The sequence below is a fragment of the Schistocerca serialis genome, chromosome 5 (assembly GCF_023864345.2).
Source record: "Schistocerca serialis cubense isolate TAMUIC-IGC-003099 chromosome 5, iqSchSeri2.2, whole genome shotgun sequence".
Taxonomy (NCBI): domain Eukaryota; kingdom Metazoa; phylum Arthropoda; class Insecta; order Orthoptera; family Acrididae; genus Schistocerca; species Schistocerca serialis.
The window spans coordinates 367,001,958-367,029,837 of NC_064642.1; the positions used below are offsets into that span (position 1 = coordinate 367,001,958).

The window sequence follows — 27,880 nt, forward strand, 5'->3', positions numbered from 1 at the left end:
TTTTATGATATTTTCTCTCGTGTGAAGGATTATGTCGCATTTTAAACGTAGAAGTGCATTCTTTACTAGGTTTTTTGTTTAGTTTATTCGTGAATATGGGTCTTATGTTCATGCAAGAAAGTTACACGCTTATCATAGCTTAAAGTAACGGGTCGGTTGCCATGACAGAGGGCAAGTAGGGTTTTTCCTTATGTTTGAAACGGGGTGATGATGGGGTGATGCACGTGCACTTGTAGGCAATCATACGTATGGAAATCCGGCTTTACGTTTTCACCAAAATCTCTGGTCAGAGATGCATCTCTTTTTCTTCTGCGTTTGCGTCAAACTGTGTTTTGTTGTTATGTTTGGGAGAAACTGAAAATTTTTAAATATACAAGTTCTTTACTAAACAATACGAAAATGGTGAGAGTAATATCGCAAGAAACCTTTAACGATGTGGTGAAGGAGAATATCCAAGAATTTTCAATGTCACCGGAGGAAGCTATTGAATCTGCTGTACAGGAATTCGAAGCTCAGGTATTGCCATGCCGCTGTATAGGCAGTAAGAATGTTATAAGTGCCATTTCCAGTTGTCAGAGCACACTATACAGTGTTATTGAAGTAAATATACAGTGTTATTGAAGTAAATGTTGTGTTTTTCCAATCTATAGTGAAATAAACTGTTACCTTTGTACCGACCGGCCACCTGTCCTTCACTTTTCTCAGCAAATACCTGTGTGTATTCATGTATCAGTATATATGACTTGAATGTATTAAGCTGACAGTTACTGTATCATTGTAAAGTGATCTTTGGGCCAGTAAATTACTGATACCCGACTCCAGGGTTTTAACCCAAGGTTTACAAGTATAGAATGCGTTTAGAGAAAAATATGAAACACGCCCTTCCTGCAGTTTTAAATGTATTATATGGTTTTTCTAACAAGGAAATGAATGTGAGCCTCGTTAAAAAAAAGTGATAGTAGCAGTAAGAATACTGTTTTATAACTGTGAAAGGTCTTTCCTGGCCTTGTGGTTGTTAGTTAAAGCAACCTCTCATTGCCCTAGGTGCAGGAATTGGCATAGACGTACAGTTTTAGTTTCACAGGCCCTCCTTTTTTAATTTGAGGAAGATAATTTTTTGGATTAACTGAAACAGTTTGTGCCTCGTAGCAAACTTCCAACCAGTAGGTCACCTCTAAACCTAATCTCATGCTGTACTACAGGTCAATATGTCCACACGTCTAAGATTTCCTATTCATGTTAGAATCGCCATATGTTTCTTCACCTTGAGGGTCCCTTGTTTTTGAAGTTACAGCAACAGATTGTTCAAATCCTCTTTCACAATAGACCTTCCTAGCATTGTCCCTTTGATGAAACAGTAGTAGCCAGGACACCATCAGCACATTTGTTGGAACTAGTGTAGCAGGGGATACAACCCGTCGGCTTTGGACTATGACGTCACAAGTCGCCAAACGAGAAGCGATTCTTCTTAGTGTTGTAGCTCCCTTCAGTAGCTGATAAGTGTTTTTTGGCTTTTAAAAAAAAAATCTCACGAGATAGAATAAACAGATCTACTTTATTAAGCAATCAGTAAAAAAACGAAACTGAAACATAACAGCAAAAGCGAAAATGGTAAACTGCTCTCTGGCGACTTGTGACGTCATTGTCCAAAGCCGACGGGTTGTATCCCCTGCTACACTAGACCCCATTTGCTTACCATCCATTTTCATTGTATTATTTGCTTTCTGTTGGGTCTCATCTTAAAATATCATATTTTGTCACCTCCACTACTTTTGGTTGTCTGAACTCAGTTATTTGAATGTCATACTGTGATCATGATTAAATTATTGTCTCCTCATCTTGGTTCTTGAATGAAATTAGGAGTGCTTTTGACTTTCCAGATTGAGAGTAAGGTTTTTTTTGTTCCCAAAGAGCCCAGATGGAATCCCAATTCAGTTTTAGAGAGAGTACTCCTCAACACTGGCCACATACTTGGGTGGGATTTATTGTGATTCCCTCACACAATGAAAAGTCCCAAGCGACTAGAAAAATCCGTAGGTGACTTCTGTGTATCATATAAACCACGGATGAAGGGCGACACCAGGCCCTATATTCCTAGATTTCTGGAAAATGGTTAACACAGTGCTACATTGTGGACTTAACAGAGATCCGAGTATGCTGAATAGGTTCTCAGATATGTGAGACTGTCAAAGAACTCATAAGTAATAGGACCCAGTACGCCGTCCTGGATGGCGAATATTCGTTGCAGACAAAGGTACTGTGTGGACTGCAACAAGGAAGTGTGATAGGGCTGCTCTTGTTTTGCACATGTATAAATGATCTGATGACTAGGGAGAGCAGCGACAACTGTTTCTATGACACTGTACAGTACGGGAAAGTGTCGATGTTAGTTGTCTATAGGAAGATGACTTGGACAGTATTTTTTTGGTATGATAGGCAACAGCTTGGCTCTAAATGTGTAAAAATGTAAATTAATGCAAATAAGTTAGAAAACAATCAGGTCGGTTTGAAGGAAGACATTGAGACCCTACAGAGGCATACTGCCTGATTTGTTACTGGTGGGTTTGATTGCCACATAAGTATTAGGTAAACACTCTGTAAACTCAAATGGGATTCCATGGCATGAAGAAGGATTTCTCATGAATCTTTATTGAGAAACTTCAGAGAACCAGCATTTGTGACAGACTGCAGCGTAATCCTGCTGCCACCAACATGTCAGTTCGTGTAAGGACTGTGAGTACAAGATAATAGAAATGAGGGCTTGTACAGAAGTACATGTAGGCCTACAATTGTATTTCCCTTGCTCCACTTGTGGAGTGTAATGGGAAAGGGAATGCTTAGCAGTAGTATAAGGTAAACTTCTGTCTGGTCAATAGTAGTGAATTAAGTTTTTGGAATGTGTGTTACTGTTTTTATTGTTGGTTTCAAGTTCAAGATTGACAAGAGATTATTTTGTTTTAAATCCATTGCAAAGCCAAAGTTAAAATGTCTGTGTAGAATCATCCTTCAGTTTATCTGCATTAATCTGTTGACTACCGATTCCAAGATTTTCAGTATGAATTTCAGTTCCCCAGTTGGTGTTGGTATTTCAGAAGGAACCATACTCTTTTTAAGAAAGTGTTTGTACTGTTTCCAGAAAGCAATGATAGCCTTTAGTTTTGTTTTTATTTATTTGTATTATTTCTCTGAGGCTTTTGGAAATGTCAGGAATAGTATTAATAATAATTCAACTTGTTGTATATGTATTATGTAAAAAATTGGTACATCTTATATTTATTTTGAAAATAATCAATTTTTGACAATATAATGTGGGGAATAGATAAAAAAACTCCACTGACCAAGTGGCGGCAGGAGAAAACACACACGCACACACACCAAAGGGTTTAACTTATGCAAGCTTTCGGAACCAATGGCTCCTTTTTCCAGCAGAAGAGTTGAAGGGGAAGGAAGAGGGGTGAAGGAAAATGGCTGGAGAGATTTAGGAAAAGGGGGACCATTGGGGAAGGTCACCCAGAACCCCAGGTCATGGAAGACTTACCGGATGGAACGAGAAGGAAAGAGATGAGATAAGAGAAATGAGAGCTTGTACGGAAGTATGTACTATATAATCATATTTTCCTTGCCCCATTTGCGGGTGGAATGGGAAATGGAATGCTTAGTACATGGTAAACTTTTATCTGGTCAGTAGTAGTGAATGAAGTTTTATTTTGTGTGTGTTGTCCTGTGACTGCTTGGTGAGTTGACTTTTATAGAATACACTAGGCTTCTCATCCATAATTATTTAAATAAATGATTTGAGAGAGATAAGAGATTTCTCTTTCTTTTTTGAAAAAAATCATTTTAATCATTATATACACAAAGAAAACTAAAGTAATCATCTGCTCAAGAAAAAAACCTTGAACAAAAGGAGCAATTGACAACTGCACACTGCCGCAATTAAGTATTTGGGCTGTTGTGGTTACAGTATTGATTTTATGTAGCAAAACAGAAGCATATTTATATTTGTAAATATCACAATGCAAAATAATATAAAATTCTTAACACACAGAGAACTAGCCTCAAATTATACAGAGCCATGCAAATTAGCCCTGATGTATAAATGAAATGAGGAGTATGTTAAATGAATCTTCCATTGTTTCTTGGTAGAGCAACATTATAATAAATTAAAAGCACAAGTTTGCTTTTGTTTTACAGTATTATTTTCACTTTCATTGTGTTAACTGGTTTTCAGCTTACAAGGCCATCATCAGACATTTACTTTTGTTCTGCAGTGTTCCTTTTATTATGTTAACCTGTTTTCGGCTTACAAGGCCATCTTCAGACATTTATAAAAGTAATACTGTAGAACAAAAGCAAACTTGCACTTTTCATGTGTTGAAATGAGAACTGTTGATAGAAAATGAGAGCAAGCAATGGATTGCAAAAATAACCAGTTCAATGTACGATATCATTACCACTGATGGTATTTAGAAATTGTCATAAAGACTGGCTGCTGTGTCAGGCAATGGCACTCACTGAATGGTTTGCCCTAGCAGATCCCATTCAAAGACCAGAACTATCAGGACTGACTGCTGATTTATAGACAAGTAGCTTCATCAAGTAAATGACATTGCTTCATGAGAACCATTGTTGTCTGCATCTACATTTGACCAATGACTGGCCAGTTGAATGCAGGATGCAGAAAAATTTTGTTGGCCAAACCAGTAGCCTTTATACTGCCCCCAGCCAGGTGTATTGCTGACGGAGGCATTGTCCTTTCCAGTACTCGACTGTGGAAATTTCACTTTGTGCTACACCATGTATCATTATGTCCAGCCACCAACAACAGAATGCAGCATTGTTTTCTCATGGCTTGGCATCAGCTTGAACCAGCGCTGTTTCATCACTCAGCTGCAGAAATAAGGCTACGGCATACCTACATATTATTCGGCTGGCCGTGAAGACCCACTTGCAGCTTAGGCTGCTTCATTCCTCCATGAGTTGGACATATTTGACCATTTCAGTGTGTTCCAAGTTGTGACTACTTGATGGTGGAGTCCTGCTCAGCTGGCAGGAAAATGTTATCTTGAGAGATCACTAGTGGACATTAAAAGTGATGTTCAGCACCTGGGTGTTAAGAAATATGTATTGGACACTGGATGAGGCCTTTGCGGAGATCCAGTAGGAAGTGCAGAAGATGGTTATACTTGATGAAGTTTGTAATGAATACCAGGTATTATGGGCCACTTACAATCGTCTAGGGGTGCAGTTACAACAGACCAAGGATCTGGTACTGCACATCTTGAGGAGACATACATTAGGGATGGATAGATGCAGTGGGAAGGACACCAAAGACTGTCTTCAGCACGGCTGGCACTAAAAATATAAGGCATGTGAATGACATGTTCATGCACTTGCAAGTACAAGCAGAAGGAATAGAACTGTGGCATATTACCCAGCTGGCTAATCTGGTAATTTGGAGTGTGGAGCATTGAATAACATTAGTTTATTGGAGGAGGAGGTGGGTTAATTAAGTTGCTGCATCTATCAAAAAAAAGTTTGATAGTCGAATGAGTAACTTTTAGTTTATGGACTGAAAGGCCATCGATAAAATCATACATGCACATGTGTTTATATATTCGTGCATCGTTGTTATGATTACTTCTGAAATGTGATTACAGCACATAGTTGATATGTTACTGGTAAATGGAGATATTAAGGGTAGTCGGCCTGTACACACTCTGTTTCACTGCTGTAATGAGTGTAGTATACAGCAGGGTATTTTTGGCTAAAGGGTAGTATTTCTAGAATAGCATCATTTATGTTCTTGTTATCTATTGTGGTGAAAGTCAACTGAAAGTAGAATTTTCTATAATGACTGTGGCTATCACCTTGTCTTTTAAGCCTAAGATGAACTGCAGTGATGACTGTACTTGAATGCCATCAGACAAGCTACAGTAGAACTCAGTATCTAAATAAACCAGGAAGCAGCCAGACTTGTGTTTATTGCAATAATTTCAGTGAACCCTTTAATTTTATTGTTCATTTCTCTGTGTATGTGAGGTACAGGATGTTACGTCAAATCATTGTAGCTTAATAACATTCAATACACTTTACAATAATATTTACTTAACACAGCAATGTATTATGATTTTCGATGCTCTTGTCATTGGCTTTCAGTGTTCAAATCATCTCAGCAAAACTGCGAAGATGTGCATGACAGTCTCCATAATGTAAAATATTTTGGACATCACCTTTCTTTACAATCGTCTACATTTTCCCTGTGAGCACAGCTGCATGTTTTTCTGATAGTCAGTTTGGGTGGTGCTAAGTTAACAAGGCTGGAGCCAATAGTTGATTAGTAGAACACGGATTGTTGTGCAAGTGAGAGTTATGATGTGACTGGAAAAGGGGACAGAAGTAGATGATCGTAAAATAGGTCAAATACAAGGCCTTTCTGGCAGATACATTTTATATTATGATAACTGCTGAGCATGTTGAAGTAGTTTTGATTAGAAGATTTGAACATAGAAAGGCCTGAACCTCAAAATAGAAAGCTGTATTACGTGGACATTGCTGTAAAATGTGTTGAAACTACTAAATCACAACTCTGCTCTAAGCTGACTGCCAGTGTCACAGATGTGTCACATGATAGTACGTCAACAGGAAACAACCGAATTAGCATGGTAGTGCAGAAACTACACTGAAGAGCAGAAGAAATTGGTACACCTGGCTGATATCGTGTAGGGCCACTGCGGGTGTGCTGAAGCGCAGCAACATGATGTGACATGTGCTCGACTAATGTCTGAAGTAGTGCTGAAGGGAATTCACACCATGAATCCTGCAGGGCTGTCCATAAATCTGTTAGAGTAGGAGTTGGTGGTGATCTCTTCTGAACAGCATGTTGCAAGGAATCCCATATATGCTCAACAATGTTCATGTCTGTGGAGTTTGGTGATCAGCAGAAGTGTTTAAACTCAGAAGGGTGTTCCTGAAGTCACTCTGTAGCAATTCTGGATGTTTGGGGTGACACATTGTCGTACTGGAATTGTCCAAGTCCGTCAGACTGCACAATGGACATGAATGGATGCAGGTGATCAGACAGGATGCTTACATTGTGTCACCTGTCACAATCATATGTAGACGTATCAGGGGTCCCATATTACTCCAACTGCACACGCCCCAAACTGTTACAGAACCTCCACCAGCTTGAACAGTCCCCTGTGGACATGCACTGTCCACGGATTCATGAGTTTGTCTCACTATCCGTACACATCCATCTGCTCGATACAATTTCAGATGAGAGTCGTCCGACCAGGCAACATGTTTCCAGTCATCAACAGTCCAATGTCACTGTTGACAGCTCCAGGTGAGGCGTAAAGCTTTGTGTCATGCAGTCATCAGGGGTACACGAGTCGGCCTTTTGTTCCAAAAGCCCATGTCAATGATGTTTCAGTGAATGGTTCTGATGCTGACACTTTTTGATGGCCCAGTATTGAAATCTGTAGCAATTTGCAGTTCTGTCATGTTGAACATTTCTCTTCAGTTGTTGGTCCTGTTCTTGCTGGATCTTGTTTTGGCCACAGCAATGTTGGAGATTTGATGTTTTACCAGAGTCTTGTATTCACGGTACACTCATGAAATTGTCATATGGGAAAATCTCCACTTCATCGCTACCTCGGAGATGCTGTCCCACATCGCTCATGCCACGACTATAACACCATGTTCAAACTCACTTAAATCTTGATAACTTGCCATTGTAGCAGCAGTAACTGATCTAACAACTGCACTGGACACTTGTTGTCTTTTATAGGCATTGCCGACTTCAGTTCCATATTCTGCCTGTTCACATATTTCTGTATTTGAATGTGCGTACTTATACTGGTTTCATTGGCGCTTCAGTGTAGTTCACTACTAGTTGTCAGTAGCCTTCTTCACTGAGTAGTATCTGTTGCTTCATAGAACACTTCATAGAATGGATGTGTGTGTGTTTATCACATATTTCAGAGTGAATATTTACCAACTTTCATGGTGACCACGTGATCTTTTAGTTAGAGATCAAGTTTTACCGTAGGGCTGTAAGACACTGCAAAGTGCTGGGATATCTTTATTAAGACTTTAGAGTACTTTCCTACCTCCTCGACTGTTGGGTCTTAATGAAGACTTTAATAATAGACTGCGAGAATGAATGGATTCCGGATGTGTTTCCAGAAGAAACTTGGGATGCAGTTGAGCACCTGGAAAGAGAAATAGTGCCTGGGGATGGTACGATACCTGTAGAAATGATAAAAAAAAGCAGGAGCCAGGAGATAGTCAAATAAAATTGGCACAGTTATTCACAAAATGTTTGTGTGAGCAGGTGATACCAGATAGTTGAAATAATGCTATAATTGTTGTAATCCACAATAAAGGGAGCAGGGAAGACACAAAGAACTACAGGCCAGCTAGTTTCTTGTCAGTTGTAGACAAGATTTTTTACACAAATTCTTACTGATTGAGGAAAAACTCCAGACGTCAAGTAGCCAAAATAATGAGGAGGCTGTAGAAGTGTACATAGTGCAATGAACCCATTCATTGATTATCAAGAAAATAATGAATGTCAGTTACCTCTTAATATGTGGTTTAGAATATGAAAAGGCATTTGATTCTGTCACTATAAAATCTCTGCTGACAGCTCTTTATGAGTACCAAGGAATAGAATCTGTCTACATCAGTGTTTTGGAGAATATTTACAAGAATGCTGTAGCTTCCATTTGATTACATCAAGAGATTTAAAAGTTGAGAAAGAAATTTAGGCATGATGATTCCATTTCACCAGTACTATTTTCAACAACCTTGGAAAGGGTCTTCAAATCGTTAAACTGGAATGAGAGAGGAACACACACAGATAGGTGTTATGTATACTGCCTTTGATTTGTGGATAACATATTTTGTTTCATATTCAGAGTAAGCTCGGCAAAGGGTGAAGGATGTGAACAGAGCAATTATTACAGTGGGCCCAAAGACTAATTATAGTAGGAACAAAATCATGTCACATCAGTATTATTGATTATGAAGTTATAGAAATAACAACAATATGATTCAGGATAGATTGCTACTCACCACGTAGAGGAGGCAGTAATCAGTAGACAGGCCCATTTAAAATTAGATTAAGCTATTGATAAAGTCTTCCTCCATATTTGGAATTGCTACTCAGCACTTCCTCTGTGTGGCAAATAGCAGTTTATCTTAATTCATGTTGTTGTTATTCCATCTTGGATTTTCTGAAGTTATAGACATAGTTGAAAGATTTGTATACTGAAGACAAGTGAAAACAATTAGATGGACACTTAAAGAAATAAATAGGAGATTAAAAATAGTTTGGAGTCCATTTGAGAAATGAAACCTGTATTAAGAAGTAAAATTCCAATGTGCTTTAAATGGAAACCATATAACCAAGATATACTGCCGGTAGCAAGTTATGGAAGAGAAAAATTGGCATTAAATGTGCAAACAATTAAAAAACTGAGGATAGCTCAGTGAGTAATGAAAAGATGTTTATCAGGCATAACAAGAAGAGAGAAGTAAAGACAAATAATTGCGTAAGATTTGAGTTTCAGGAACTGAAATGGAGATGTGCTGCACACACACTCACCTTCTACATACTTCCCAAAATTTCATAAACCTAACGGTTCTGGATGCCCCATTTTAGGTGCTCACTGTGTGCCCATGGAAAGAATATCATCTCTTGTTGACCAACTCCAACACGTTGCAAACCACTTATTTTTACCATCTCAAAGTCATCCCCACCCCATTACCTCATGAATATCTGCTTATCACTGTTGACACCACATCCCTATACAAGGTCCCCCATACCCATACCCTTGCACTGTTGAACACTATCTCAATCACTACCCCTTTCAAGATCATACCAACTCCAAACAAACCACCAAATTTTTTATACCTCTGGCAAACTGTAGCCTTACACATCTCTTTGGCATCAAAGATATACAAACATGTTCACAGCACAGTGTGACAAGGCAAGCGAGGATCTCTTTACTTCCTCTGTTGTTTTTCCGTCTGCCTTCTTAAATTCATTTTATTTTCATTTTTGCCTAATTACCATCAACATACATGAGTATAATCTGCATGTCGATAAAAGAGAAAGGTTGGCCCTCAGTCCTAAGGAATATAGCACCAGGTTAATTTTGTGCTTAGTTTTGTGTATGTAATTAATTTACAAATTTATATTGACCTTTCCTGCTTAATATCTTTTGCTACAAATCATTACAGGATGAAATCAGTAGTTGTTTTGTGACTTAGATTCTATTGTTGACTTAAAAACAAATATAAATTCTGTACTAATTATTAACATATGGAAGAAGAACTAATAGGATTCTTAAAGTATTTTTGGCTCTATTCGAAAACGTATTAGCAAAGCCAGTCCTTGATTAATTCCAAAGTAATTACCGGGTTTGTCAAAAGTATTGTATGTATAACTATATCTGTTAATTTCATTATTTAAACAAGTAATTCAGCCTAACCTAAAAAGAAGGAATTTTTCGACGTATTCAGTTATTTGAATGAGTTATGTTTTAATTATAATTTCTGTAACTTAAACATCTAAAAATGTATAGTTTCAGTGCATATTATTGTGAGGATATATTAAGCACCGATTTTTGGTCCCAAGACAGTCAGTCCACGGCCTATTGTCAGATGTGAAACACATATTGGTTAGATTAACAACAATGCATCAACTTAACAGTGGAATAAGTGTAACAAAAATAGGGTGTGTGTTAGAATAATTAATGAAAATCTCTGTTTAATTTATTTGAAGAATAGTGTCATATGTACTGTATTATTCTGTAAGAACTGTGTGGTTAGGTTTTTACTGCTCATAGATGTTCAACAGCAAACTATTGTAGCAGTATGCTGATGTTGCCTGCAACGTATTAATGAGGCTTATCAACATTTGCCAATGGTGAACTGGCCATATAATTGTGTATTATTGATGGGTTGTGAACAGTGAAGGTAAAGAACTGAAACACAATTGTGCAACTGTCAGCTACATCATTTACAGTAGTCAGTGTTGAACTTCCACCCCCACAGTTTTCAGCCAGCATAACAGTGCGGTACGTCGACACTGAGGACTATCAACGAAGAAATAAGTCAGGCGAATGTCACAACAGCCATGGGCACTCACAGGGCATCCTTCTGTGCCAACTTGTTTTTGTGCCATCTAGAGGAAATCTTTTTAACCATCCAAATCTAAAACCCTTTGTCTGGTTCATGTTCATTGATGATATCTCCATGATCTGGACTTAAGACCAAGACAGTCTATCCACTTTCCTCCACAGCCCCAACATCTTATTTTCTGTCCTCTTTACCTGGTCTCCTCAGCCCTGCGTGCCGCCTGCCTTGGCATTTCCTCCACTTCTCTGATACCGCTGTCCAAAACTTTGTTGCTATGAAGCCCACTAACCATCAACAGTGCTGCATTTTGATAATTTACATCCCATCTACACTAAAAAAATCTCTTCCTTGCAGTCTGCCCACTCATGGATGGTGCGTGCTAACCTATCCTGCAAACTAATTGCATATATGATATTTATAACGGGTGATCAAAGTCAGTATAAATTTGAAAACTTAATAAACCACAGAATAATGTAGATAGAGAGGTAAAAATTGACACACATGCATGGTATGTCATGGGGTTTTATTTGAACCACCCCATATTACTAGACGCATGAAAGATCTCTTGCTCACGTCGTTTGGTGGTGATCGTGTGCTCAGCCGCCACTTTCGTCATGCTTGGCCTCCCAGGTCCCCAGACCTCAGTCCGTGCGATTATTGGCTTTGGGGTTACCTGAAGTCGCAAGTGTATCGTGATCGACCGACATCTCTAGGGATGCTGAAAGACAACATCCGACGCCAGTGCCTCACCATAACTCCGGACATGCTTTACAGTGCTGTTCACAACATTATTTCTCGACTACAGCTATTGTTGAGGAATGATGGTGGACATATTGAGCATTTCCTGTAAAGAACATCATCTTTGCTTTGTCTTACTCTGTTATGGTAATTGTTGCTATTCTGATCAGATGAAGCGCCATCTGTCAGACATTTTTTTGAACTTTTGTATTTTTTTGGTTCTAATAAAACCCCATGTCATTCCAAGCATGTGTGTCAATTTGTACCTCTCTATCTACATTATTCTGTGATTTATTCAGTTTTCAAATTTATACTGACTTTTTGATCACCCGGTTTATTTCCCTAATCCTCTATCTGCCCCTCTAGAGTTCACTGCAAAAGAGCACTCCTCTCACAACCCATTATCATCCTAGATGGGAACTACATAACCATCTCCTTCTCTAGTGTTTCATCTACTGATTATTGTGCCACAATCCTCCCCATTCCTTCCCAAAATAATATTCCACTGCCCACTCAGTCTAAGGTATGCTCTAGTCCATCCTATGACCGAGTGAGATGGTGCATTGGTCAGCACACTGGATGCACTTTCAAGAGGATGACAGTTCAGATCAGCATCTGGCTGTCCAGATTTAGGTTTTCTGTGATTTCCGTAAATGGCTCCAGGCAAATGCCAGTATGGTTCCCTTTAAAAGGGCACAACCAATTTCCTTCCCCATTTTTTTTGTATTCTGAGCTTGTACTCCAATTCTCATGACTGTGCTGTCAGTGGGACTTAAACTTTAATCTTCCATCTTTATGTCACACTTACTCCCAACCCCTTGCCTCATGGGTTCTATTGCCACATGGGTTCTATCCCCATGGGAGGCCCAGGCTCTAAACCTGTCTGATGCTTTCACCCAGAACATCTTACTGCACTTTCATAAACAGGCTTATCCTATCCTATCAGAGGCAGGGGCACCTGTGAAAGCTTTTATGCTACGTACCAGCTGTGGTGTAATTTCTGCATTTTGTGTGGTTATGCATCAACTTATTGTCCACCAGAATAACTGCCAAACCGTGACAAGGAGCAAAGCTGACCAACCATTAGTGAAACAAGCTGCTGAGCACAACAATTTCATTAGCTAATTTACAGCCCATACTATCTGAATTCTTCCTCCCCCATACCAGCTTTTCTGAATTGCAAAAGTGGGAATTGTCCTTGCAATCCCTTAATCTTCCTGGATTCAAATCTCCCCTAGCCCTTGCCCCACATTCACATCCACATGCATCCCATGATCGTAACTTCACTCATCCCGTGCTGTTACCCTCATCTCCTCAGTTTCTCCTCGTCCTCTCTTCTACCTCCCTTCCCCAATTCACGGTCTACCCGACGGGAGGCCCTAGCCACACGACATTTCCATTTTTACTCTCCATGTGATTGTGTGCTGCTCACAACTTCCCGGCCTGCAGCCAGAACAAGCTGGTTGATGCCACATTCTTATCCTGTGCATCTGCCGTCTCTCTCCCCCCTATCCATCAGCCACTTTTCCCTGACTCTCATCTACACCTACATCATAGTCTGCAAGCACCTAATGGTGTGTGGCGGAGGGTATGTTCGGTACCACTATCTGATCTGTCCAACCCTGTTCCACTTGCGAATAGTGCGTGGGAAGAATGATTGTTGGTAAGCCTCTGTATTGTATGTGCGGGGGGGGGGGGGGGGGCAAGTAATGTGTTGTCTGACTACTCCTCAAAAGTGCTGTCCCAAAATTTCAATAGTAACATTCTCCGTGATGCACAATGTCTCTCTTGTAACGTCTGCCAGTGGAGTTTGTTTAGCATCTCCGTAATGCTCTCTTGCCAACTGAGTGATCCCATGACAAAACACGCCGCTCTTCATTCGGTCTTCTCTATCTCTTCTATCAGTCCTACTTGATAGGGATCCCAGATAGATGAACAATACTTAAGAATCAGGCAAACAAGTGCCTTATAAGCCACTTCTTTCATGGATAAGTTACGTTTCCTTAAGAGTCTTCCAATGAATCTGAGTCTGGTGTCTGCTTTTCCCACTGTCTGTTTTATGTGGTCATTCCACTTAAGGTTGCTCTGGATAGTAATGCCTAGATGTTTTACGGGAGGTGCTGTCTCCAATTGTTTGTCATCAATAGTGTAGCTGTACAATAGTGGATTTATTTTGTTATGTATGTGCAATATGTTACATTTATTTACATTAAGGGTCAACTACAAGAGCCTGCACCAATCATCAGTTCTCTGCAGGTTGTTTTGCAAATTCTTACTATCTTCTGGTGTTGCTTCTTTGGTATAGACAATTGCATCATCTGCGAATAGCCTTAAAGAGCATCTGATGCTTTCTACTAGATCGGAAAGACTTACCTTAGGGGGAAAAAAGGACAGGTATACACTCGCACTCACGCACATATCCATCCACACATACAGACACAAGCAGAAAATATGTCTGCTTGTGTCTGTATGTGTGGATGGATATGTGCGTGAGTGCGAGTGTATACCTGTCCTTTTTTCCCCCTAAGGTAAGTCTTTCCGCTCCCGGGATTGGAATGACTCCTTACCCTCTCCCTTAAAACCCACTTCCTTTCGTCTTCCCCTCTCCTTCCCTCTTTCCTGATGAGGCAACAGTTTGTTGCGAAAGCTTGAATTTTGTGTGTATGTTTGTGTTTGTTTGTGTGTCTATCGACCTGCCAGCGCTTTCGTTCGGTAAGTCACCTCATCTTTGTTTTTATATATAATTTTTCCCACGTGGAATGTTTCCCTCTATTATATTTCTACTAGATCATTTATATATATTGTGAACAGCAACGGTCCTATGTGGTACTTGTGGTACTCCATATATTACCTTTACATCTGTTGATTTTGTTCTATTAAGAGTGACGTGTTAAGGTCTGTCTGCAAGAAAGTCTTGAATCCAATCGCAAGTCTGTTCCAATACTCCTTAAGCTCGTATTTTTTTTTTCATTAAATGGCAATGTGGAATGGTGTCAAATGCCTTACTGAAATCAAGGAACATGGCATCAACCTGAACGCCGTTGTCCACTGCACTGTGGATCTCATGGAGGAACAGAGCGAGCTGAGTTTTGCAGGATCTCTGTTTGTGGAATCCAAGTTGATTTTTATAGAGGAGATGTTCATTTTCCAAAAATGTCATAATTCTTGAGCATAAAACATGTTCCATAATTCTTCAGCAGTTGGACATCAACGATATAAGTCTATAATTGTGTGAATCTGGCTTATGGCCTTTCTTAAAAATGGTAATGACCTGCGATTTTTTCCAGTCATTAGGTATCTTTCATTGCTCAAGCGATCTACGATAAATTACTGTTAGAAGGGGAGCAAGTTCTTTTGCATGATCTTTATAGAATCTTATAGGTATCTCATATAGTCCTGATGCCTTTCCGCTACTGAGCGATTGTAGCTGCTTTTCAGTTCTGCAATCGGTTATCTCAATGTCTGCCATTTTGATGTTTGCATGACGGTTGAAAGAAGGGGCAGTGTTATGATCTTATGCGGTGCAACAACTTTGAAGACGAATTCAGTATTTCGGCAGTCTCTCTCTTATCTTCCGTTTCGGTGCCAGTGTGGCCGCTGAGAGAATGAACAGATGATTTTGACCCACTTACTGATTTTACATACGACCAAAATGTCTTCGGGTTTTTACTCAGGTCGGTTGTCAATGTCTTACTTTTAAAATCATTGAACACTTCTCTCTTTGCTCTCCTTACGCTCATTTTCGCTTCGTTCAGGTTTTGTTTGTCAGCTAGGTTTTTACTTCTCTTGAATTTGAGATGAAGTACTCTTTGTTTATGTAGCTCTTTTCTAACGTGGCTATTAAACTATGGTGGATTTTTCCCATCCCTTAAAACATTACTTGGAACATACTTAGCTAGGGCATATTGAACGATGCCTTTGAATTTTTTCAATTTGTTCTCCACATCTTCATCCTCATCAACGAATATTTGATGCTGACTGCTGAGGTATTCAGAAATTTGTATCCTGTCACCCTTGCTGAGCAAATACCGGTATGTCTTCCTACCTTTCTCATCATTCCTTGTAGGACCCGTCATCATAGATGCTGTCGCAGCCTTATGATCACTGATACCTTCCTCTGCATTAACTGATTTGGTAAGTTCAGGTCTGTTTGTTGCCAGGAGGTCTAAGATGTTACCCTCTCGAGTTGGTTCTCTAACTATCTGCTTGTGATGAAGCAAATTGGGATAATTTTAATTCCCCTCTTGTTTTGCCATGTGCCTCCTTAAATTCGTTTTGTTACTTTGAACTATTTACCATTAGCATACATGAATATAATCTGCATTTTCATAAAAGAGAAAAGTTGGCCCTCAGTTTTAAAGAATATAACACCAGATCTAATTTCGTGCTGGGATTTATGTATGTAATTGATTTTGTAATTTATTTTTACTATGCCTAGTTAGTATCTTTCGTTATAGGGCAAAATCAGTAATTGTTTTTTAACTTGAATTATATTGCTGACATATAAACAAATTTAAATTCTATACTAATTATAAACATTTGAAAGATGAAATACTAGTAATTTTAAAGTATTTTTAGTCACAAGACAGTCAGTCCACGACCGAGTTTCAGACGAGGAACCTGTGTTGATTATGACGACAACATTGTATCAACTTAAGAGTGAAATAAGTGTTACACCAATAGGAATTGTGTTAAAGCAATAACAATGCCTGTTACATAAATACCTTTCTATTCTTCAAGAACTGTGAAATTTGTGGTGAGGTTTTTACTGCTCTTAGATGTTCAGTAGTAAACTATTGTAGCAGTATGTGGAGGTTTGCCTGCAAACTATTAATGATGCTTATCAAAAGTTTAACGATAGTGCACTGACCATATAACTGTGTATTATTAGGGGGTTGTGAAAAGTGAAATTAAAGTACTGTGAAACGCAACTGTGCACCTGTCGGCTAAATTATTTACAGTAGTCAGTGTTGGAATCCACAACCCATTTTTCAGCCAGTGTAGCAATGCAGTACGCCGACACCGTGGACAACAAATGAAGAAAATAAAGTAGGCAGAACTGCTACATGCTCAAGGGGATTTTTTGATAAGACGTTCAGAACAATGCCACATGAATACTTGTCTCTGGCACCAGTTTTGATAGCATAACACTCCCAATCCAATCTAAACCTCTTAAGTTGAAGTCAACCCCTATTACAATGGCATGATCAGGAAAATTACTAATAATGATCTGCAAGTTCTGTCTCAAGTGCTCTACAACTACAGATCCTGACACAGGTGGCCTGTAGAAGCATCTGATCACCATTTTTGACTGTTCTTTGATACTCAGTTATACCCAGATAATTCACATTCGGAATCTGTGATAACTTTGCTAGATTTTATTCAGGTTTTTACTGCAATAAAAACGCCGCCATAATTGGAGACTAACCTATCCTTACGATAAACATTCCTATCTGAAATTAGGATTTCGTTGTCGTTGACGTATGGTTTCAACCTGCTTTCTGTTCCCAATACTATCTGTTCATTATAACCTTCAGTAAGCGATACTAATTCTGGGACCTTTCCTTGCATGCTCCTGCAGTTTACTAAAATCATATTAATCTTTTCTCTATCTGATCTATGAGGAACAAGATTCTCTGAGTTCACTGTAGCTGATTTAACAGGCAAATCATCTTTGATCCCAAGGGAGCCCGTCTACAGATTCCATTCTCCCCGTGCCACTTCACCTGACACTATCCTTCAGCCCAGTTGAGCTGCATTGCCAGCAAATTGTTTTCATCTGGGACAGTGTAGCTCTGCATGTGTATGTGTACTTTATAGTTGTGAAGAAGGGTTTGTGCAAAAGCTATCAACGTTATTGGTCTTGTTTATGTGCCTATGGACAACTCTGCCCCTCTACGATTTGGTTCATTGTTATCTTTAATCCTTAAATTATTTATATCCCACTAAGGACTTCCCATTGCCAAGAAAGTACAGTTTTAGAAAGTGCTGTTAATGAACTTTTCATTGATAACAGTTAATGGTATTTAACCAATACTTCCTTGCTAAATGTTGAAGGCATAAACTACATACAGTTCAGAATTTCTAAGATGTTTCCTAGTGTATGTCTAAAATACACTAATAAAAAATAGAAGTTGTCACTTTTCTGAAACATTTGAAATTTGGCTCATAGGTGCCTACAGCCTTCCTCTGTAATGGTGCAGAGACATGACTACCTGCAACTGGCCAACACTTCAAACAGCAAGACGTCAAAAATGTGTGAAAAAAGAAAGGCCATAGATCAGAAGGTTTAAGGTGGGTTATTGATGTCACATTGGCACAAAATTTCACAGTAATTCTACCAAACACCATTGTAGACATGTCATATGATTGGAAGGTTGTTACACATCACTTTTCCCACATTTTACCCCCTTTTCTACATCTGCTGTGGAGCTCAGAATCGTGACCTCCAGAGTTGTAATCACTTGATTTTTTAATGCGTGGCCAAGGAAAACGTTTCAGACACACTGCCGCAAAGAAATGCCATGAAAGCCCTCAGGAGGTGGCATAAAAGGGTGTCAGTAAAAGACCCCTTTCATTGGGGCTTTGATTCCCACACCTTTTGCAGTTGAGAATGACATTCTGGAGTGCGATGAGAGCAGAACGATGTTCTCAACAATATTTGACGCTGCTGATATCCCATGGACGATTCAACCCTACTCTAAGGACATGATGGGGCTGCAACCTCATTGAATGTGAACTAACCTCTTTAGTGTGTAGTGCGACCACAATATTTTGCTGTGGTATACAAGGTGGAACCAGTTGGGGCGATTTCAAAGTGTTTGTCAAAATTTGAAATGTCTGAAGCTGCAAATGGTATTTAAGCTTTTTCCTGTTTTACGGAGGTATGCTACACTGAGATGTTCATGAATAATAAGGCAGAGAGTCCCCATAAGACCCCCTCCTCCTCCTCCTAGTTTGGCAACACTCTCAATGCCACCCATGCATCTTTGTTGAGTACATTACAAATGATGCTGTCAGAGACTCCGAGACCCATTCAACTAAGAGGTGTCTCTTGGCTGCTCTAGTGCCTGAAGGCAGGCAACCCCACCTAAGGGGTGTCAAAGGGATTGCATGCCCTGTGGCGTTAGAGCAGCCCCGAGGCACCACTCAGCTGAATGGGTATCTCTGACAGGTACATTTTTAACATGCTCAACAAAGGTGTATGTGGGGGGGCACCAAGGGTGTTGTTGCTGAGCTGGGGGTTGTTAGAGGGACCCTTTGCTGTTTTATTTGTGCATATCTCAATATTGCACCCCTCCATAGCCACAGGAGGGCACCAAACAGGATGGCTGAAAAAGCATAAACACTCTTTACTGCTTCTGATCACATTCAGATTTCGTCGAGTGCTTTTGAATGTTCCCTAGTGGTTCCACACCATACACCAGAGCAAAAAATTTTGGCCGCGCTACAACCAAGGGGGTCAGATTACATTTGATGGATTTGCAGCTCCACAATATCTTAATGTAGGGTTGAATTGTCCAGGGGTGTCAGCAGTGTTGAATGTTGCGAAGAACATCATACTGTTGCTCATCGCACTGTCAACTGTTGTTTTCGACTGCAGAAGGTGTGAGAATCAATGCCCCCAGGGAAGGTGTGGTTATGTTGATGCCCTTTGTCATCACCTGAGAGCTTTTCATGTCGATTCTGAGCGGTGTTGTGTCTGAAATATTTTCCTCAGCCATACATAAGAAAACCACATGACTCAAATGCTGAACGTCATTGTTTTGAACTCGATTGCAGAGGTGTCAAAAGAAAGGGTGAAATGCGGATAAGAGTTGTGATGACCTTCCAGTCATGTGACATATCCATAATGGTGAAATTTAGTCCCAATATGACATTATTAACCCACCTTAAACCTCACATGAACGTCTGAGCTGTGGCCATTTTTCACATGTTTTGACATCTTGCAGTTTGAAGTGTTGCTCAGTCTGAGGGTGAGTTGCAGGGCACCATGCTTTTGCACCATTGAGGAGAAAGGTTGTAGATACTACTGAGCCAATTTTCAAACTTATGCTTTTTTCCAGAATGAGATTTTCACTCTGCAGCGGAGTGTGTGCTGATATGAAACTTTCTGGCAGATTAAAACTGTGTGCCCGTCCGAGACCCAAACTCGGGACGGGGGGGACGAGATACTGGCAGAAGTAAAGCTGTGGGTACCGTGCGTGAGTCGTGATTCGGTAGCTCAGTTGGTAGAGCACTTGCCCGCGAAAGGCAAAGGTCCCGAGTTCGAGTCTCGGTCAGGCACACAGTTTTAATCTGCCAGGAAGTTTCTTATGCTTTTTTATTTTGAGCAGTGCATAATAAGCAGATGGGCAAGGTTAACAGCATTAAATTCAACTTGATAACAAATTCAGTTGTTGGATCATACCACAGAACTGTTAAAATGCCTAAATGTATCTTTATTTGCAATGTCAATGTTGTCAGGCATAGGTGATATAAAATCTGGTATACTTCACTTTCCTTCAGTCCATAATCTCATACTGTCAGGAGATGTGGTATAATACCCCAGAGAATTTCAGTAATTTTAGACTTTTAATCTGTGATAAAATGCTGTGTAGAGTTTTTTTTCTGGATGTGCATAACAAACGGTAGATTAACTCACTCAGTGCAGTGGAGATGCCCAGTTGTGTAGAACATTTCCTGATAATGAGGCTGACTACTATTTTTTTATGGGCCCTGCCTGCAGTTTATGTGCAGTTGATTCCCAGAAAAGAATCTCATAGCTAAGAACTGAGTGTACATGGGAGTGGTATTTGACAACAATACGCAAGGTAGTACAGATGGATGGGAGGAACCTAAGAACATAATGTGCTGCTGATATTAATCCCTAAAAGTTTTGTGTTTTCTGCTCTGTCTGTAGATGTATAATGAAACTCGTGCTATTTGTTTTCTTTATATTAACGATAATTTAGTCCATACTGCCCAATTGTAAACATACTTAGGGTTTAATTTGCTTTCTCAACTGGAAGTCGTAATATTTTTTCCGTGACTGTAATGTTCTTCTCTGTGTCTTATATTGCTTGGAAAGTCATTGACATATATTAAGAACAGAATTAATCCTAAGAAGCACTTATTTTGATGTGATGTTAGCCTGGTAATTGTTTTACAGAAAATTTGGCATTACCTGAAGCGTGAGCGCTCTCTGCCTTGTACACCCAATTTACGACATGGAGGTGACATTGAATGACAGGCAAGTTCTTTGATAAAAGGCTGTTAGATATTATCCTTTGTCAGAGGCAAGAGTGCGCCCTTCCCACACACATGCTACTACTGTCATCTCTGGCCAGTAAGGCCCGAATGTGGCTGTGTCTGAGGTATACAGTCTTCTTTACTGAGGGGCAAAGAAGAGGGGTGGGGCAAGGAGAGGATGTTATCACAAGGTAGGGGTGGGGGGGAACGCTGGTGGTGCCTATAGGAATGTGAAGGGATATGATGGGGACAGGATAGTGGGCTGTGGGGTGCTATTATGTGCGTGGGGGAGGGGGGGGGGGGGTGCTGTGCTGTGTGCTGAGGGGATGGGAGCTAGGGAGAGGAGAGAAGGAGAAAGAACTATGCAGGTTGCTGGCATACCAGATATTTCATTGTTTGATTTTACACTCTATTTACCAGATATGACTGGACCATTCATCACCTATTAGTCTTATACCTAGCACTTCTAGTCTGTTAAGTGATATTTTATGGTCAACAGTGCCAAAAGTCTTGGATGACTGTAAAAATATGGCTGTAACATAGACATACCTGCTGATGATGCGAGTACCAGTTTTGTAAAGCCTATTGCCTTCTGTTTCAGGTTCTTTGGCCGATGTTCATCTAATGATTTTACTGACGTTATGCCAGCACGAGTGGCTGGCATTGTCAAAGCTTCACCCTCCATTGCCGGTGGTGAACTGGAGCCAAGCTCGCGGCCACAGACTGTATGTACCTGGCATGCCAACGTCTGAGGGCTTCTCCACGGTCATTTCCGGTGCAGTCCTCCTCTTGCTACCTGTGACGGTCGTTCGCTGCAATAAGGGAAGCCAGGATCCGTTTACCTTAACGCTTTCCTCTTTCTTGTTGAAACTGTTCACGTGTTTTTGTATTTCTACAGCTTCTCTGAAAAAGCGTGTGTGATAGTGCTTCTCTACAGCCAGAACTTCCGTGTTGGCAAATTTTATTACGTGGTCGGTCTCACTCAGTGCATGCTCTGCCATGGCCGATTTCTTCACATGCCCCAACCTGCAATGTTGCTTATGTTCTTTGATCCTGGTGTTGATTGATTGTCCAGTCATTCCGACATAAACTTTTCCGCATGTGCATGGTATACGGTATATTCCCGACATTGCAAGTGGATCCCTTTTCTCCTTTGCCGATCCAAGACACTCTTTGATCTTCCTTGGTGGTTTGAAAATTGTCTTTATGCCGTGTTTGCGCAATATACGGCCGATTCTGTCCGTCACTCTGGGAATGTATGGCGGAAAGGCCGTACCCGACATTTCTTTTTCTGATTCCTTACTTCACCGAGTGTTTGGCTCTGTTACAGTTCTAATATAAATTGTGGTGTACCCACTGTTTATCAGAACACTTTCCAGGTGTTGCATTTCACATCTGAGGTGCTACGGCTCACATATTCGATCTGCTCTCATTACGAGTGTATTAATCATGCCTCTTTTCTGAATCGGGTGGTGGTTTGATAGTTTGTGCAGGTATCGGTCTGTGTGTGTCAGTTTTAAATATACACTGTGTCCCAGGTTTTTGCCATCCCTTGTGACCAGCACATCTAGGTATGGCAGTTTTTTGTTCTTTTCTGCTTCCATGGTAAATTTTATGTTGGCATGGAGGCAGTTCAAGTGTCTGAGGAAGCCACCGAGCTGTTCTTCACCATGGCTCCACACAACAAAAGTATCATCGACATATCTGTACCACACCTTAAGTTTGCAAGTCACCAAGTCCAGTGCCAGTGCTTCGAACTGTTCCATGAAGAAGTTGGCCACCACTGGACTAAGAGGACTATCCATGGCGACACCTTCCAGCTGTTCGTAGAAATCGCCATTCCATGTGAAGTAGCTCATGGTGAGACATGCATGGAAGAGCTTTGTGATGTCATGCGGGAAAAAGGAACTGATATGCTCCAGAGTGTCACTGAGTGGCACTTTTGTAAACAAAGAAACAACATCAAAGCTGACCAGGATGTCATTTGGTTCAAGTTTCATTTTCTTCAGCTTCTCAGTGAAATGTCCCAAGTCGTTTATGTATGTGTTGGTTTTCCCCACATGTGACTGGAGCAGAGAGGCCAAGTGTTTTGCCAGTTTATATGTTGGTGAGCCAAGAGCGCTAACAATCGGTCTCAGTGGTACGTTGTTCTTATGGATTTTGGGTAATCCATACAGCCAAAGTGGTAGGGCTTTTGTGTTGCGCAGGTTTCTCTGTATGTCCGCTGGCAGAGAAGACGCCTTGATTAATCGATTCGTATTCCATGTGATATGCTGCGTCAGATCTGTGCTTAGTTTCGGTACATCGTCTGATCTAATAGGTCTCGGATCTTTTGCTCATAATCTCCGGTCTTCATTACGATGGTCGCATTCCCCTTATCGGCCGGCAGTACCAATATACTCTAGTTGGTCTTGAGATTCTTAATGGCTTGTACCTCTTCTTTCTTCAGATTGCAAGCTGGTGGTTTCGCTCGGCACAGTATCCTGGCTGTTTCAGTGCGTATTTCCTTTGCCATTAGTGAAGGAAGGGTCTGAATGGCCGCTTCGGTGTTGGCAATGATGTCCTCCATAGGTATAGTTCTTGAGATGATAGCGAAATTTCCTCCTTTTTGAAGAACAGACACTTCCTCTTTGGTCCATTCTTGTTCAGTGAGGTTGACCACTGTGTGTGACATGTCGGGAATCGCCTTGTCGGTTTACTTCGAGCGTCTTTTATCTTTTTCTTCTGTCACTCGGTGCAGCACTCGAGTTCATTCTGCATGGTCCTGTGAGTGATGCTGTTGATCTTGTCCCAGTCATCTCGATGTATTCTGCTAATTAGTTGATAGAAAATGTCCAAAAGTTCCTGACCTGTTCTTGCCAAGTCTCTCCGTGTTGGCACACACAGACCAATACCTGCACAAACTATCAAACCATCACCCGAGCCAGAAAAGAGGCATGATTAATACACTTGTAATGCGAGCAGGACGAATATGTGAGCCGCAGCACCTCAGACATGAAATGCAACACTTGGAATGTGTTCTGTGTGTTCTGATGAGCAATGGGTACACCACAAATTATATTAGAAGTGTAACAGAGCCAAACACTCTGCAAAGTAAGGAATCAGAAAAAGAAATGTCTGGTACGGCCTTTCTGCCATATATTGCCTGAGTGACGGACAGAATCGGCCGTATATTGCTCAAACATGGCATTAAGACGACTTTCAAACTGACAAGGAAGATCAAAGAGTGTCTTAGATCGGCAAAGGAGAAAAGGGATCCACTTGCAATGTCGGGAATATACCATGCACATGCGGAAAAGTTTGTCGGAATGACTGGACGATCAAGCAACACCAGGATCAAAGAACATAAGTGACAGTGCAGGTTGGGGCAGGTGGAGAAATCGGCCATGGCAGAGCACGCACTGAGTGAGGCTGACCATGTAATAAAATTCACCGACAAGGAAGTGCTGGTTGTAGAGAAGCACTATCACAAACTCTTGTTCAGAGAAGCTGTAGAAATACAAAAACACGCAAACAGTTTCAACAAGAAAGAGGGAAGCGTTAAGATAAACGGATGCTGGCTTCCCGTGCTGCAGGGAACGACCGTCGCAGGTAGCAAGAGGAGAACCGCACTGGAAATGACCGTGGAGAAGCCCTCGGATGTTGGCGCGCCAGGTACATATAGTCTGTGGCTGCGAGCTCGGCTCCAGTTCACCACCGGCAATGGAGGGTGAAGCTTTGACAATGCCAGCCACTCGTGCTGGCGAAACGTCAGTAAAATCATTAGATGAGTGTCGGCTGAAGACCCGGAACAGAAGCCAATAGGCAGTTTGTCAACAAGTGGCCACAAAAGCCTTAACAATTTTATAAAGTCTGTTATGACTGGTGCTTTGTTGAGAGATTGTTTTGAGTAGGTAACTCATTAGCCTGTCCCACTTTGTAGACAGAGGCAGAATATACTTGTATGCTCATGACAATGTTCTTGTACATTGGAAAAAAATCGTACTGAGTATCTAGCAGCTGTAGTTTTCAGAATTATTCTCTAACTTTCCTGTAAGACTGATCTCTCAGGATGGTGAATGTGTCCTGTCACCACAGGACTTAATGAGAAAATTGTTTGGTTAATAGTTTCCAAGAGTAGAGAAATTTAATATGTAGTGGTAATGTTTTTAAACATCAGTGTTAATGGGTCAATCCTGTGGAACTTTTATACTGTCTTTTGTAAACACAATAGCAAATGAATAAAATATGAACAGTGTTCGAGATTAATTCTGTACGTATGTGTAAAATGTATTTTGTTGTCAAGCTGTGAATACTGTAGCATTTCCTTTGCTTTGTTTCTGTTGTAGTTCCTAGTCAGTTGTCTCTTGACCTAAACATGTTTAAACTTGAGTTTTAGTTTTGAAAAACAATTATAGAATAAATATATGTAAGTGTGATATAAAAATGATGGTATTGTGCATTCTTTAGTAATTCATACTTCTCTTTTTACAGGGTGTAGATTTGAGCAATGTAGTAAAAGAGCTCATGGAGAATACACCTGCAGATAGTTCCAAGAAGTCTTTATTGCATACAATTAGTCGCTTAAAAGGCCTTTTAAAAACAGATACAAAATTGCCTGAACTTTGCCAAGAACTATCAGAATTGAAAGCTGAATGTGACAAAGATCTTGCCCACAAAATTCTGGCTGGGAAAAATGGAGCCTATGATTTATTAATAAAAGTTTTGGAGTTGTATGAAACAAACAGGGATGTGACTCTTGTAACACTTGATGCTATGATCTCCTTAATGACTGGGCAACCTGATCTGTTAGATGAAAAAGGCACTAACTTGATAATCAAATTTCTGAAAGAGCATATTGACCTAGGCACACAACGCCAGGTTTTACAGTGGACGAAGCAGTGTTGTCTGAAACATGAAAATAACAGACAAAATATTTTTGATCATGATATAGTCAATATTTTAAAACAGTTTTTGGAAAATGGTGCATCTAGTGCTTTGTTGATAAGAGATGTATGTTCTGTCATCAAAGCTCTTGTTGTGGACGATGACATCAGGGTGGAATTTGGGAAGGCTCATGAGCATGCTAGAAGCTTTGCAAATGAAATTCTAACAATAATTGTGGACTTACTGAGAAGTGAGTGTGCCTTCATTTATTATTGTTTTTAATCCTAGCTCTCTCTCTCTCTCTCTCTCTCTCTCTCTCTGTGTGTGTGTGTGTGTGTGTGTGTGTGTGTGTGTGTGTGTTTGGTACTAGTATGGTAGAGGGAGAGGAGATCATACATTTGTTTTGAATTAACATTTTGGTTGACAGAAAAGTAGCAACAGATTTATTTATTTATTTATTTTTGCAAATATCTTATACTGTGTATTTATTTCTTTTACATTAATCATATTGTTGCCAGACTAGTTCCTTTGGAAAGCTATACATTGGTGGAACCACTGTTTCCACTCTGTGGAACATTCGTGCAAGCTTTCGACTTTAAGTTCTGCGATTATCCTCCTACATTGCGATCAACGATGTGAAAATGTTGGTCTTTCACAAGGTTTTTCAAAAGAATGACTTACTCTTACTGAGACATAGCTATTTGAGGGAACTGGAGTGCAATGAAACTCCATTTTTCTCATTCTTAAAAAAAAAAAAAGAAAAACAAGAAACCTGGTTGAGTGAAAAGGCCATGTGATGGGAATATTGTCATGGTAGAGCATTCAGATGTCTTCATTATGTGATATTGTCTGAGTCACAGTTTTTCTGAATGTTTTATTGACTTCATTGTAAACTGTTTGCTTCACAATTTACTACAGACACACAAACTATTTGTTAATGAGCCTCATACTGCTGATAAAATGCAAGTGAACGTGGGGCTGATTCCTGACTTACACATTTGAGCTTCTTCAGTCAAGGTGTTTGGACAGTGTGTTACCTTGAGTTTGTGTTTTGTTTCAAGATCATACCTAAGAAAGAATGATTCTGTACCAGTGATAGCAGCCCTGAAGAAATCACAGGCTGCCTTTTTTATTCTTCCAGAGAGGTTCTGCCACCCATTCCTCTAATTGTCTTTTGGTCCACTTTTTATGTCCCTTGGCACCATCTTGTAACAGATCTTTCTTGTGTCCAAAAATCTTGAGTTAAATTGTGAGAAGTGAAAAACAGTAAAAAAAATTTAACTTGATATTCACAAGCCTCAATGTTTGGAAAATGTATCAACATCACAAGACATCTTTACCATTCCATATTTTTATCAATTTTCTGTGTTGAAGGCTTTATGAATTCCAAAAGTGTTTTACACTATCAAAAAACTTTTGCTCTTAGTAAGGAATTTTACTCATTGCGTGACAGCATCAGTCAATCTCACAGATACAGCGAGCATGGCCAAAAATTTATGCCTTCCTCACACTACAAGTAATACAAGGTGGGAAAAGACTTTACGGGCCTTCATAGTACTCACCATTAGCTACAACAAGCTGTTGGAAACTGTCAGCAAATGCTTCTTGTGGAGTTGGTTGACATGCTGTGGTCACGTGGTGTTGGATATCTGCACAATTATAGGAGATGAGACCTGGTGTTACCAGGCTGGTCTGGAGACCAGGGGATAGTCAATGTCATGGTTTCATCATTTTTCCCACCTCCCAAAACAAAGTCATCTGTCAAAATCCAAGATCAAGACAATGTTAATTGTCCTTTATGACAGCGAGGGTTCGATCCATCATGAATTTCTATATGAGGGTGATAGTGAAGATAACGAACACCACGTCACTGACTGTCACTTGGTCTTTGGAT

The 27,880-nt window shown here is 40.2% G+C and overlaps 1 protein-coding gene across 1 annotated transcript in view; it reads left to right on the plus strand.

The window, feature by feature from the left end:
- Positions 1-291: 291 nt before the first annotated feature.
- The window catches only part of LOC126480866 (armadillo repeat-containing protein 6 homolog), an 88,088-nt gene continuing 60,499 nt past the window's right edge, over positions 292-27,880 (plus strand). Inside the window, exons 1-2 of the mRNA XM_050104244.1 lie at positions 292-516; positions 25,594-26,236. Coding sequence (XP_049960201.1) covers positions 400-516; positions 25,594-26,236 — 760 coding nt within the window. The 5' untranslated portion in view covers positions 292-399. The remainder of the gene's footprint in view (positions 517-25,593; positions 26,237-27,880) is intronic.